Consider the following 12,183-nt stretch of genomic DNA (forward strand, 5'->3'; position numbering starts at 1 on the left):
CCGCGAGATCGTCGAGGATCTCACGACGCACTGATGGGGAGATTCTCTGTGCCAAGTACATGTTGACTACCCCGGGCTACCTGGCGACAGAAACTCAAGAAAAGCTGTTCCCAAACATGGACTTCGCAAGTCTGGACATCTGCCAGGATCCTATCGAACAGGGATTCGAGGAAATGAGTACGACCTCGTCCTCGCCGTCCACTCTCTTCACAAGACCAAGAATGCTCAGGAAAGCCTAGCTAACCTGAGGAAGCTCCTCCGCCCCGACGGCAGATTATTCTTGCAGGAGCTTTGCCCGTCATCCAGATGGGTAGATTATGTGCTAGGTGCGCTCCCAACTTGGTGGTCGGGTACTGAGGGCGGGCCAATCAAGCCGCCGTATCTAAGTAAGGAAGAATTGGAATTGGTGCTTGCTGCTGTCGGGTTTGGCAAACCCGAAGCTGTGGTTCTAGATGCCGAAGCCCCTCACCAAGTCACAACCTCCTTTGTCGCAAGGCCCATCCGTGAGACACCAATCAAGAAGGTCACCGTTCTTGTCGATGAGGAAAGATCTGCTGTTACACACATCTGAACCAGCTCGAAAAAGATGGCTATGAGGTATCAAGTGCAGATTAGGCGATATCCCGCCAGCTGGACAGGACATGATTTCGCTCTTAGACATCGAGCAGCCCTTTTTCCATGATATCGACGAAGCACGCTTCCTATCTTTCAAGACTTTACTTCTCGGCCTCCAAGAACATGGTTCTGGTATGCTCTGGGCGACCCATCTCATCGACATCGGATGTCGTGATCCCCGATACGCACAAGTTCTCGGCCTCGCCAGAACCATCCGAACAGAGCGGCTGGCCGATTTGGCAATCTGCCAGGTCGACGCTTTCGACAATCCCAAATCTATTGACCGTCTCCTCCAGGTGCTAGCGAAGTTCCAGTCGCGCCAAGGTGACGAGGAACTGAATCCAGATTTCGAATGGGCCATTTTCAACAACCCGCGTCCAAGTCGCACGCTTCCATCCTTTTGCCTTAACCGATGAGCTCCTAGTTTCGGACCGGCCAAATGAGATGGCCACGCTGAATGTCCGTTCACCGGGACGGGTCAACAGTCTGTATTATGAGCGACATGAACGAAAGGACCTCGAAAACGATGAAGTGGAGGTCCAGGTCTACTCAGCTGGATTGAACTTCAGGGTGAGTTAAAGATCCTTTCTAGGTTAAGTGGCGTTTTTCTAACATTCTAATTCCAGGACATTTTGGTCGCACTGGGCATTGTTGAACTTCCAGTCCGCCTGTTCGGAATTGAAGCCGCTGGCATGGTTACCCGTGTGGGAGCGGACGTCAGCCCAGACGACCTTCAAGTAGGAGATCGAGTGGTTTGCTTCTGTAAAAAGACGCCTTTTCGACATACACAACTACCTTGGCTGCTGTTTGCGCGCGAATTCCCGACAGCCTCACTTTTGACCAGGCTGGGACGATGCTGATCCCGTATTTCACCGCGATTCACTCCATTGTAAACGTCGGGCGTGTTACGAAGGGTCAGGTGAGTGGTATGGAAACTCATATATCATAATGTTACTCAGCATGGCATTGGCTAACCAATCTCTCTCGACGTAGTCCGTCCTGATTCACAGCGCGTGTGGTGGCGTGGGTCTGGCAGCTATCCAGGTTGCCCAAATGCTGGAGGCAGAGTTGTACGTTACAGTTGGCAGCGACGAGAAAGTCAAGTACTTGATGGACCACTGTCACATTCCGAGAAAAACCGGATCTTTAACTCCCGTGACAAGTCATTCGTGGATGGCGTTATGCGTGAAACGAAAGGCGTGGCATGGACTTCATTCTCAACTCGCTCTCAGGCGAGCTCTTACATGCCACATGGAGTTGCGTTGCGGAATTCGGAACATTACTTGAAATTGGAAAGCAAGACTTGATTGGGGATGGCAAACTCGACATGAAGCCATTCTTGGCAAATCGCAATTACTGCTGTGTTGACATTGACAGGGCTTTAGAAGAGGATTCACATCGCTAGAGCCTTGATATTTTCCATCTTGGATTTCTACAACAAAGGATTCATCTCCCCGCTGCCTATAACAATTTTCCCCGCAGCTCAGACCCAAGATGCATTCCGATTCATGGAGAAGGGACAACACATCGGTCGCCTCGGCGTTTCGATCAAGAATGCTGGAGGAGACGCCGAATTGGGATCTGAGACCACCAAAAGAGCTCTAAAGATTGCCTTCAAGGAGTTCGCCTCGTACCTTATGGTTGGTGTTCTTGGCGGAATTGGTCGTGCCGTGTCCACCTGGATGGTCGACCATGGCGCCCGCGAACTTATATACATGTCCCGCAGCGCTGGCCTTACCACCAAAGATGACGCTTTTTCCACGAGCTCGAGTCGATGTGTTGCACTGTCAAGCTCGCGAGCGGCGATACCACGAAGCTCAAGGACGTGGAAAGAACCATTTCTGCAGCAACCTATCCCCTTAAAGTGTTGTGCAGATGTCGATGGTGGTTGCGAACGAGAACTTTACCAAAATGAGCTCTGACGAATGGACGGCGTCTACGGCACCCAAGGTTTAAGCACATGGAACCTCCACAATGCTTCTGTGGCAGCGGGGGTTGATCTCAACATCTTTGTGATGTTCAGCTCGGTGTCTGGCATTGTTGGACAAGCGGCCAAGCCAACTATGCGAGTGGAAACAGCTTCCTTGATGCGTTCGCCCAGTGCCGCAATGGCCTGGGTCTCGCCGCTTCTGTGGTTGACATGGGAGCCGTCGAGGACGTTGGCTGGATTTCGGACCACCAGGCATGATGGGTAAGATGTCGCGGAGCGGCTTCAAGCCTGTTCTGGAACAGAAGGTCATTGACGCCATGGCAATCTGCATGCTAGTTCACAACAAACCGAACAAGCCGCCGAAAGTGCTCTTACTGTGACTTCGAAGAACTCTTCTTATTTCGTCCACAAGGATACCTTCCTCGTCGGCCTTGCCTTGCTCATCCCATTGAATGACCCTAGCAACTATGTGATCTGGAAGAAGGACCGCCGTATGGCGTCTTATCACAACAAGGCTACAGTTGCTGCCACAGCAGCCTCGACGGATATTCTGAAGTCCTACCTGAGCAGTGCTAAAGCGGACCCTTCCATTCTCAAGTCGTCAGAAGCAGCGAAGCTCTTTGCAGTGGAAATTGGCAAGAAGCTCCTCGATCTTTTACTCAAACACCATGAAGGGCTCAAAACAAGCTTGCCCTTGCTTGATCTTGGGCTTGACTCATTGGTGGCTCTTGAACTGCGCGCTTGGATCAAGCAGGTCTTCTATTTTGATCTGCCCATACTGGAGATGATGAGCATCGGATCTCTTGACATTCTTGGCCAATATGCCGCAAATGAGGTCTACAGAATCGCGACTGAGAATAAGGACAGTTAATCCGCTATCGTTGGGTTTCTTTGAGATTGCGATGTTATTAGAGTAAATGTTATCTGTGTCAAACACGGTTCGGCAACCGTGTTTTTTCCCCCCCACCGAAAAAAAAAAAAAAAAGAAAATGCCGGCGAATTTGTGGGAGGCTTAACAAAAAGATCCACACAGACCTATCCACCCTGCAACCTTAAATTGCCAATTTGAATCCCCGCATTATGAGCAAAATCTGCCAGGGCGAAAAAAAATACCAGAGGTTAGCTCCGGTGACACGCTATTCCACCGAGAAGGTCTCTCAGAGAGATTCTAATCGAGACAGAAGATCGCACGTCATAATACTGTGTGACCAAAGAGGGAGGAGTTGACAGCATGATCAACCAGCTGAGTCATAGTTAGTTAGGTAGCATAGTAGCTCACGAGCACTGTGGGACTTAGAAATAACAACCAAGTTTACATCTCACGTCGTGCCATAGCACAACAGCAACAAGGATACCAGTAACAAGGATGCCAATGAGAAGAGTGCTGAAAATGAGAATGCTGAAAAAGCTGATGCAAATGTTACTTCCAATGTTAGCAGTGAAGGATTCCAAAATTGGTTTTTTCGGTTGGGGTGATCTATAAAGCGGGAATTGTGTAACTACAGGAGTTACCTAGTTTTCAGAATTAAGAAAAGGTTCTTTCAATTTGAAACGAAACCCCAATCTCATGGTTCAAATTTCAGTTACATGTTAGAACTGAGCTCATTTCCCGAAAGGAAGCATTTTCAGAAGGGTGATAGAAATCATACAGTGCTCCAACAGTTCTCTATTTGGATTATGGTTCTCGCACGATTCCTAATTAGGTTACCGTGAGATCTCGGAAACGAAAGGGTTTTTCGGACCAACGAAATCCCGATATGGATCTCACCGTAAGAGATGAGATCTCGCTAGCCGCTTTTGTAGCACAACAACCAAGATTAGATTTCCATGCTCCAACAGGTTATGAGCTCCTTCACCGCGCAATCGTTCTTCTTACCTTCAAAAATTGGGTAGTAAAGCAATTGCAAAGTGAAGGGGAATTCAATTTTACCTTTTCTCGCGATAAATTCAGTCGAACGAGTCACTTATAGGCCTCACTTACATGACCCCTATTCCCTTCACTTAGAAAGCTGAGCATAAATACGGCCTCTCTCTCTCTCCTCCTCTCTTCCTAATCATCAAGAAAAGCAAAAGACTGATCAAATACATTGTCGAATCTCTAGATTCCTTCAAAGGGGTCTGTTCCTCTAGCTACAGTGTCGCCTCCAGACTCGGGGGCCCGATTATCGGTATATTCGAGCCAATAACTGGCTATCTGAGCTACATGAACAAGCGGTCAAAGATAATTAAATTAAATCTTCAGTAGCCGCTCGAAGAGGCGTTCTACAAGAGAGCAAATCAGAAGCTCCAATTTCTAGATTTTACAACATCAAGGCCACGTTAGACCTTCACCGCCGTTTCTTGGGTGGCTCAATGGCTGTCCTGAAAATTTTACAAATGGCCAGAAGCACATACAGGGCATACATTATGTGCCGTGGCTGCTGCTGTTCAGCAGATCATTGAAAACACAAGTGACGACGATCCTTCCGGATCCTCCTCCCTCTCCTCTCTACGGCCACGAAAAGCCCTTGAATTCAGTCCTCGCATACGGAGGGGTGGAACCCGGAAAGCTTATGCAGACAATACTGTTTTACAAATACCTACTACCCCACCAAATTTGCTAGGAAACTCAAGTACCCCTGAAATTGACTAGTTACTCTCATCTGAATCCTGTTCCAAATCCTCATCTTCAGTATCCTCCCAAGGATCCTCTCTACCCAAATTATATAGAGCAGCTAGAGCTTCAGCAGCTTCCAAAGTCTCTAGACCAGCTGCCCAAGAATCCGCCCCAAGATCCTGCCGTTGACCCTTCCATACGCGAGGCGCCTTATAACCACCCTCTCTATACTCATTACCCCCTTCAAAGCATATAACCTCTTGAATATGATGTGGAATCCGCTCTACCCACTGTTGAATCTTTGCTTGTGGCAGCTCTTCCCAGGCTTTCTTCCATTCATGTTCAGCAGTCTTAGATTCTTGTGGGGCGCCTTTAGCAGTTGTACGTCGCTTGAGCCACATCCAGGCAGGCTTAATCATATTCAAATCTGGTGAATTGCCAGGCCAAGTAAGCAGTTGATCTTGTGTATGTTGTAGAGCTCTTGTTGGTAGAAATGGGTATGTGCTGGAGCTCCACCTTCTAGGACAACAGTATTGGGTCGGGATTCAAGGCACTCCTTGACGAAAGGGAATAATTTGGCAAGAAGGACCTCCTAGAATGAAAGAAGTATCAGATTAGCTAGAGAATTCAATAGTAAGATGATAGAATCTTAACACCTTCTGATACCTATACCAATCAACTCCCCCTTGCCTCGTCGAACAAGCTTGCCATTTTGACAGTGAATTTGAAAGTTGGCTTTTTTCCACAGTTTGGGCGAATTCGTAGGCGATGAATCCCATTGACAAGCTCCCATTCCTCTCTTGCCTTTATCTCACAGTCAATATTCAAGGCATTCAGTTCCTTTTGACCTTGATGTTTGGCTGCTGCAGTCTCTGGTTCCCAAATATGGCAGGGTCCCTTCTTCTCGTACATAAAGCAGCCCCAAAACATGAAATCTGAGGACTTTTTCCATCACCGGTGTATACAGGTAGGATCATAAGCTTCTGAGGGTCTTCTCCATACACGAACTGCTCCTCTTCTATGCCCAAGAACCACAGAAGTTTCATCAGTCCAGACAACATTTTTCCAGTCCTCTAGGGTCCAGTCCTTACGGGCAAGGCAGGATCTGAGCCTTTTTTTCCTTGCAGATTCAGTTAGACCTGGTTTCCAAGTTGGTTTGGCAATAACAAAGCCATGTTTCTTAAGAATTCGCAAAACACTTGAATGGGATATACCAGCTTCGAATGCCAGAATCTCAGTAGATTTCTCCCTTCCGGAGCGGCTCTTAGTCACAGAGGCAATGATTCCAGCTTCTTTGGTGCTTATTTCCTTCGGCCGGCCTGATCTAGGAGCATCTTCCACATAACTGAGAGAAATTCGAAGGTCATTCTTGGGATCAAAGCCACGGTCTTTTGCTCGCTTTTGAATGTCATAGAGGGTAGAAAGAGGAATCTGGAGGTTATGAGAAACATCTAAGATAGGAATTCCATAAGAGATCAAAGCAAGAGCTTGAATTCGCGTAACAAGCTTATCATGGAGAGAGATTTCTCTGGAGGCATGGTGGGCAAATTTGATGTTTTGAATTTGGAGAGATTTGATTTGAAAAAAAGTGGGAGCCAGGCTGTTTATTGAATAATAGGAGATACCTTCCACCCCACCAAATTTTGGTGGGGCAGCAGGTAACTGCAATACGTTCCTTATACGTTCAGAGTTGGGGTCATGTGAGTACCCCTGAACATCCGACGTCGTCCGATGCTTCGTTGGTCTAGGTCTATGTTTGTAACAATTCCACTCTTCTCAACCACCTGTGTCAAAGTCTTTCTCAAACCCCTCTCAATACCTCAATCAAGATTCCAAAGACCACTTTGCCCTCACAGCAAAAGCATCATATATAAACAGAAGAAGTCTGGTAAGAGACTCCCTGAGTTATCTTCTTGATACTGGTGCTACAAATTTGTTTGTGAACACTTTGGATGTTCTACAAAATTACCAAACGTTTCTCTACACCAAACATGGTTCATATGGGTGATGATACAGTCATTTATGCCAAAGGGCATCCCATGGCCTTGTTTGTTTTGAAGCTTCCTCTTAGCTAGTGAATCTGTTGCCCTGAGAGTGAGTGGGAGTGTTCGCGCACCCTAACCCCTTTTGGGCTTAGCGCGCACGTGACCTCATGTGATCACTCGCGGTCCGACTTTTTTCCGCTGCCAAAGCTCCATCTCACTGTAAGAGATGAGATCTCACTAGCCACTTTTGTAGCAAGCACAACCAAGATCAGTTTTCCATGCTCCAACACAACCCTTCCCTGGTCCAAACAGGTTATTTGGCGGCTTGGTGGTAACCAGGCAGCAACCTGGGTGATCACCTGACCCACACTAAACCATCTAACCGCTAGTTAGTAGTAAGTTTGTTAGTTGGTTACTTAACTTAATGCCAACTGCTCTGCCAGAACCTTATTATGGAGTGTTTTTCAACTTCATCCTCCTCATCTTCAACAATCTCATTATCCTGCTGTTCAGCTACTATAGTAGCATGATCCTCTCCGCTGGCCAGTACATATTTAAATTGCATAAATCTCACATTTACACTGAGAATTTTGCGCCATTTTGTTGTCTTAATGTGCTCGATCGAGGCTTGAAGTGAGGCAATCTCCTGATTTTTCAACACACCCCCCAATGGCTTACCTACATACATCCTCTCAATTAATGTGGCAACCTTCCTGAACTTCACGCGAGTGCCTGGGCCAGAACCGTTGCCCATATCCATGGTCTGCATGACTTTTGGGCGGTTTAGGGTGGCCAATTCAATTGTAGAGGCATGTTACGAAGATATTGTTTTGACAATGGTCAAAGGCCAAATTCGCAAATATGTCTACAAGAATGTGCAGAAAGGGATGAGCAGGAAGGAAGAACTTTGACATAGGAGAGAATTGTCTGAGAAAGAAAGGCTCAACAGGACTTGTGGAGCGTGACTCCATTTCAGCATGAGATATCAGCTGACTTCTCGGTCTCCAAATTGTCATAATCAATCATATCCCACTGCTTGGGCTGGTCAATCACATGCTGCAAATCTTTCATCGTACCCTGAAAATCATCCAGCCCCAAATGCAACGCCAGATCAATGTAATCCTTCGTCCACAGTCCCGGCGAGCCCCGAGGATACTGCGACCTGAACCCTACGAACCGCTGCGCGCGCTTCGACAACTTCTTTACCGTCTCCAATTTGATAATGAAAGGTTGCGCTTCCGAGGGAGTCAGGAAACTCGGAACAACGGTCAGCTGGATACATTTCCTCTCTGTCTCGGTTTTGTTCTCGCCCATTCCGTGGATCACCTTCCCACCAATTAGCAGACAGTCGCCCTTTTTCATTTCCGCTGGGATCGTCTGCTTCATATTGCCGCGCTGGTGGAAGGGCCATTTGTTGCTTCCCGGGATGATTCGCGTTGCGCCGTTGTCTTCCCTAAAGTCGGAAAACGCAAAGAGGAAGCTGATCTTAGCCTCTGTGCCCTCGGGTCCGAGCTGGGCGTATGGTGGATAGGACGTCAAATCGCGATGCAACACCTGCGGCGGCTGTGGTCCTGACGCATTGAGAGTCGAGGCTGTTGAGAGCCAGTAGTCTCCATTATGCCCGCCTTCGCTGAAGCATCGCTTGCAGATGGCGTGAATAAAGTCATTTCAAGAATCTGCTCTCGGAAGGTGGCGCTGTGGTTAATAAGATCACCCGCTCGCTTGGTTTTGGGGCCGTGGAAGGCTGAGAGGTCGGGATGGGGAACTAATGAGCCTCTTTGGATAGAGTCGAGGCACGATTCCAGTTCGGTCGTGATCTGGCTCGCTTCCGCTGGGGTAAGTATATTTTTTCAGGATGACTGCGCCGCTTTCCTTCCAATGCTTGAATACTTCATCCAACGGTGTGTCCATTGTCACTTCCGCAAGTTTAAGCCCATTGGGGACAGCGACTTGGGGAATATCCGTGGGAACTCGCCACATGGGTGAGACTTTGAAAATTACCCGATGATACGTTAGCGGCGGAAATAGATAAGAGTTGAGAGGAGAGTCAGGATAACCAAGTTCCTTCAATGGAAGTGAAAACTTTATGGATCAATAAAGGCACTGTATCATTTACATTCTATCCCGATTTTATCTCATGATGATTGTCAAAGTTCCAGACCTTTCATTAGAAAGACCCTGGGTGGTTAATCTCGGATCCCGTCTAGCGTAACCTTTGGTCTTGCGGGTTCCGATCGCGAGGTTGACTCGAGACCGCAATGCTATTTGATGCAAAGCCCCTTTCACCTGGAGTTTTGCTGAGGCCACAAGAGAATTGGACCATTTTCTGGAGGCGGCCGATATCCACTCCTTACAAACATGGGATTTGTTCTTGCAGCCCGCAGGCCATCATGGCACCATGACAACATAAGCAAGTTACGAATTAAATATTTTAAGCCAATTGCACTTACTATCTCCAAATATCTTTGGGAATAAATGGACATTTACAATTCTAATGATGAGGTAACTAGAAGGAGTATGAAATCAGTGAGTTTTGCATGGTATTAGCAAAGATTCTTTTATATCCATTCATTTACATGTAATATCAACATGAGGGGCTATCCTTCCCTCTCTTTGACTATTCCTCAAAGCGCTGACTCCCAAGGTTCTGCCCCTTCAGCTCAATGTCATCCAGGAACACTGAAGTCATCAATCCCAGTCCACTCAGGCCGGTCATTGTATAAAAAATCGTCTGGAAGCACTTCAGATAGACTCTCAAAACCTGATGCAGTGTTGTAAGAGAGACTTCTAATGATCTCAACTTGTCAATGAAGTTCACAGCATTGGAGACATCTTTCAGAGGTACTAAGGCTCCCGTCAACTGGACTGTAGTATCAGAGATTGACTTTGCGAAAACATTGTTGAAAATTGCTGAAGAGATTGTGAGGCCGATAAGACCTCCAAACATGCGAATGGTGAGAAACTGCCCGATAGCTGAGCCTGTGTCGTCGACATTCTTGACACTCGCTTGCATGGGGAGAATATTGAGACATAGTAACACAACGCCCTGCCCCCAGAGAATTGGAAGCCCGTACAGCATGGCTGACGAGGACCCCACATCAAAGAGGGCCAACAAGCCGGTTCCCAGCGTAAGGATGGCCCATGAAAGTTGTAGAAGCCATACATATCCTCCGAAAAAGGGGACCATCATCATTGAGATGGCCGCGAATACCACACTGACAACGACAGTGGGCAGCAGGGAGACAGCAGATAAGATTGCGGTCTCGAGCTCCACGGCTTGGTAGAGCAAGGGCAAGTATTGTAAAAGGGAGACCAGAACCATGCCATGGATGAAGCCTCCTACCAGCATCACATTTCCGGTCTTTGAGTGGAAGAGTCGATGGGGAATGATGGGCGCCGCAGGCCTTGCCTCGTAGAGGATAAAGACAACAAGCACTGCAACTCCCAAGAACATTGGAAGGAGAGTTTGCCAGGAGACCCATGGAAATAAAGAGCCCGCCCAACTGAGTGGTACAACAAAAATCGTGATTCCAACAACAACGAGCGCCATACCAATCCAGTCGAGGCGGTTCAAGTTCCTGGAGAGCGTAGCATCGAGCGGGACGGGTCGAAGCTTGAGGAAGAAGAACACCAAAGGTGTCCCGATTCCTAGAAATGGCAGGTTGACCCATCCAATCCATCTCCAGGTAGCATATGTAGCAAAAAGCGCGCCAATAATGGGCCCCATGATAATGCCAATGGCGGTAGGAATGGACATCAAGCCAAGATATTTTGAACGTTCCTCCAGTGTCGTCATATCCGCAAGAATCACCTGAACCAGAACGTCAATTCCTCCACCACCGAGGCCTTGAAGGACCCGTCCAGCAATAATGGTGCTCATATTTTGTGCAACAGCAAAAATGATGGAACCGATAAAGAACAATGCTATGGATACATAGAGAGGGGGCTTTCGACCGAACGCGTTGGAGATACTGGCCCAAACCAGTTGCATTGCCAGACCACATAAGGTGTAGGCCAGGCTTGCCCAGAATGACTCTAGACTCGTGCCCTTCAGTTCACCAGCTATTGTCTATCTATGGGCATCAGGATTCGACATGAGTGGCATATAGATCAGGAAGAATGTTATGGCTCACTGGAAGGGCAATCCCCAGGCAAGTTGCATCCACCTGAAGAACAAAAGGATCGCCGCAAGCCCTATGAAGGCAAGTTTACAGGACAGTGACTTTTTTGGCGTCGGTTCAGTATTGTCCACCCCATTTGGCTCTTCGGGAGAGTGTCACTCCACAGTCTCCGTCACTATTTCAACATCCTCAGCTTTTTCAAAGTATTCTTCCAAGTCCGGTTCTTTTAGATTGGCAGCTGGGATATATCGGCACCTGGACTGGCGTTGGCCTTTGAATGGCCCATTGTAGTATGGGAGCTCGAGTCTCCGAGCACATCAACTAGTTTCCTCAATCTGACGGAGTGATTACTACTCAAGCAAGCGTGCGGGTTGATTTGTGGGCGTTGTGGAGCTGGGGAGGCCTGGCAATCAGTCGATCAGCCGCGAGAGGGCGAAGTTTGGACGCCCTTGGCGCCTTAGCATGTGGGCAGAAAAATGCCCTGTGGGACTGAGCAGGAGCCAAATAAGAGCAGTTGCGAAAGCTTGAATAGATTTTCTGCGTTGCATCTGGAAATACCCCCTTTTGTTTCACTCCAGGATCGGGCCATTTATTCTTCCAGATCTCTGTTGTGATGGGCCTGTGCATCACTGGGTTAGTTAGTTAAATGCCTCGATAATTATACATCCTGGTACCTGCATGCGATCCAAGCAGGATGACCCATAAGTTGCCCGGTGGTGTTTTCTGTGTCGGCTCGGTTGTTTGCTCACAGGGGGGCATGCTGGTTGGATTGGCTGGAACTGTCTTCCCTGCAGAGAAAGGTCCAAACAACCCGCACTTTTGCGCCAATCCCTAAGGTCCTATCCATTGACGAGGAGTTGTTTAGCTGCTTGTCCAGGTACCTAGAGGCAGTCAACAGCATTTTTTCCCCCTTTCCTTTGTTCTCTGTGTCTGGAT

At 47.9% G+C, this 12,183-nt stretch overlaps 6 protein-coding genes across 6 annotated transcripts; 4 read left to right on the top strand and 2 right to left on the bottom strand.

The window, feature by feature from the left end:
• Positions 1–116: 116 nt before the first annotated feature.
• On the top strand, positions 117–571 carry D8B26_008376 (uncharacterized protein; the record flags this gene model as incomplete). Its single annotated transcript, XM_066125826.1, has 2 exons — positions 117–177; positions 240–571. The coding sequence occupies 2 exons, from the start codon at positions 117–119 to the stop codon at positions 569–571; spliced, it is 393 nt and encodes a 130-aa protein (XP_065981910.1).
• A 70-nt stretch (positions 572–641) lies between these two features.
• On the top strand, positions 642–1,031 carry D8B26_008377 (uncharacterized protein; the record flags this gene model as incomplete). Its single annotated transcript, XM_066125827.1, has 1 exon — positions 642–1,031. One exon carries the CDS (start codon positions 642–644, stop codon positions 1,029–1,031), a length of 390 nt encoding a protein of 129 aa, XP_065981911.1.
• A 28-nt stretch (positions 1,032–1,059) lies between these two features.
• Positions 1,060–2,537, top strand: D8B26_008378 (uncharacterized protein; the record flags this gene model as incomplete). The annotated part of the gene is made up of 5 exons (XM_066125828.1): positions 1,060–1,185; positions 1,242–1,367; positions 1,460–1,534; positions 1,609–1,770; positions 2,001–2,537. The coding sequence occupies 5 exons, from the start codon at positions 1,060–1,062 to the stop codon at positions 2,535–2,537; spliced, it is 1,026 nt and encodes a 341-aa protein (XP_065981912.1).
• Positions 2,538–2,678: 141 nt separating this feature from the next.
• D8B26_008379 (uncharacterized protein) lies at positions 2,679–3,416 on the top strand (the record flags this gene model as incomplete). Its single annotated transcript, XM_066125829.1, has 2 exons — positions 2,679–2,806; positions 2,882–3,416. The coding sequence occupies 2 exons, from the start codon at positions 2,679–2,681 to the stop codon at positions 3,414–3,416; spliced, it is 663 nt and encodes a 220-aa protein (XP_065981913.1).
• A 4,682-nt stretch (positions 3,417–8,098) lies between these two features.
• Positions 8,099–9,106, bottom strand: D8B26_008380 (uncharacterized protein; the record flags this gene model as incomplete). The annotated part of the gene is made up of 2 exons (XM_066125830.1): positions 8,099–8,756; positions 8,841–9,106. 2 exons carry the CDS (start codon positions 9,104–9,106, stop codon positions 8,099–8,101), a joined length of 924 nt encoding a protein of 307 aa, XP_065981914.1.
• Positions 9,107–9,743: 637 nt separating this feature from the next.
• On the bottom strand, positions 9,744–11,117 carry D8B26_008381 (uncharacterized protein; the record flags this gene model as incomplete). The annotated part of the gene is made up of 1 exon (XM_066125831.1): positions 9,744–11,117. The coding sequence occupies one exon, from the start codon at positions 11,115–11,117 to the stop codon at positions 9,744–9,746; it is 1,374 nt and encodes a 457-aa protein (XP_065981915.1).
• Between the last annotated feature and the right edge of the window lie 1,066 nt (positions 11,118–12,183).

This window comes from Coccidioides posadasii, chromosome 6, assembly GCF_018416015.2.
Source record: "Coccidioides posadasii str. Silveira chromosome 6, complete sequence".
Lineage (NCBI taxonomy): Eukaryota > Fungi > Ascomycota > Eurotiomycetes > Onygenales > Onygenaceae > Coccidioides > Coccidioides posadasii.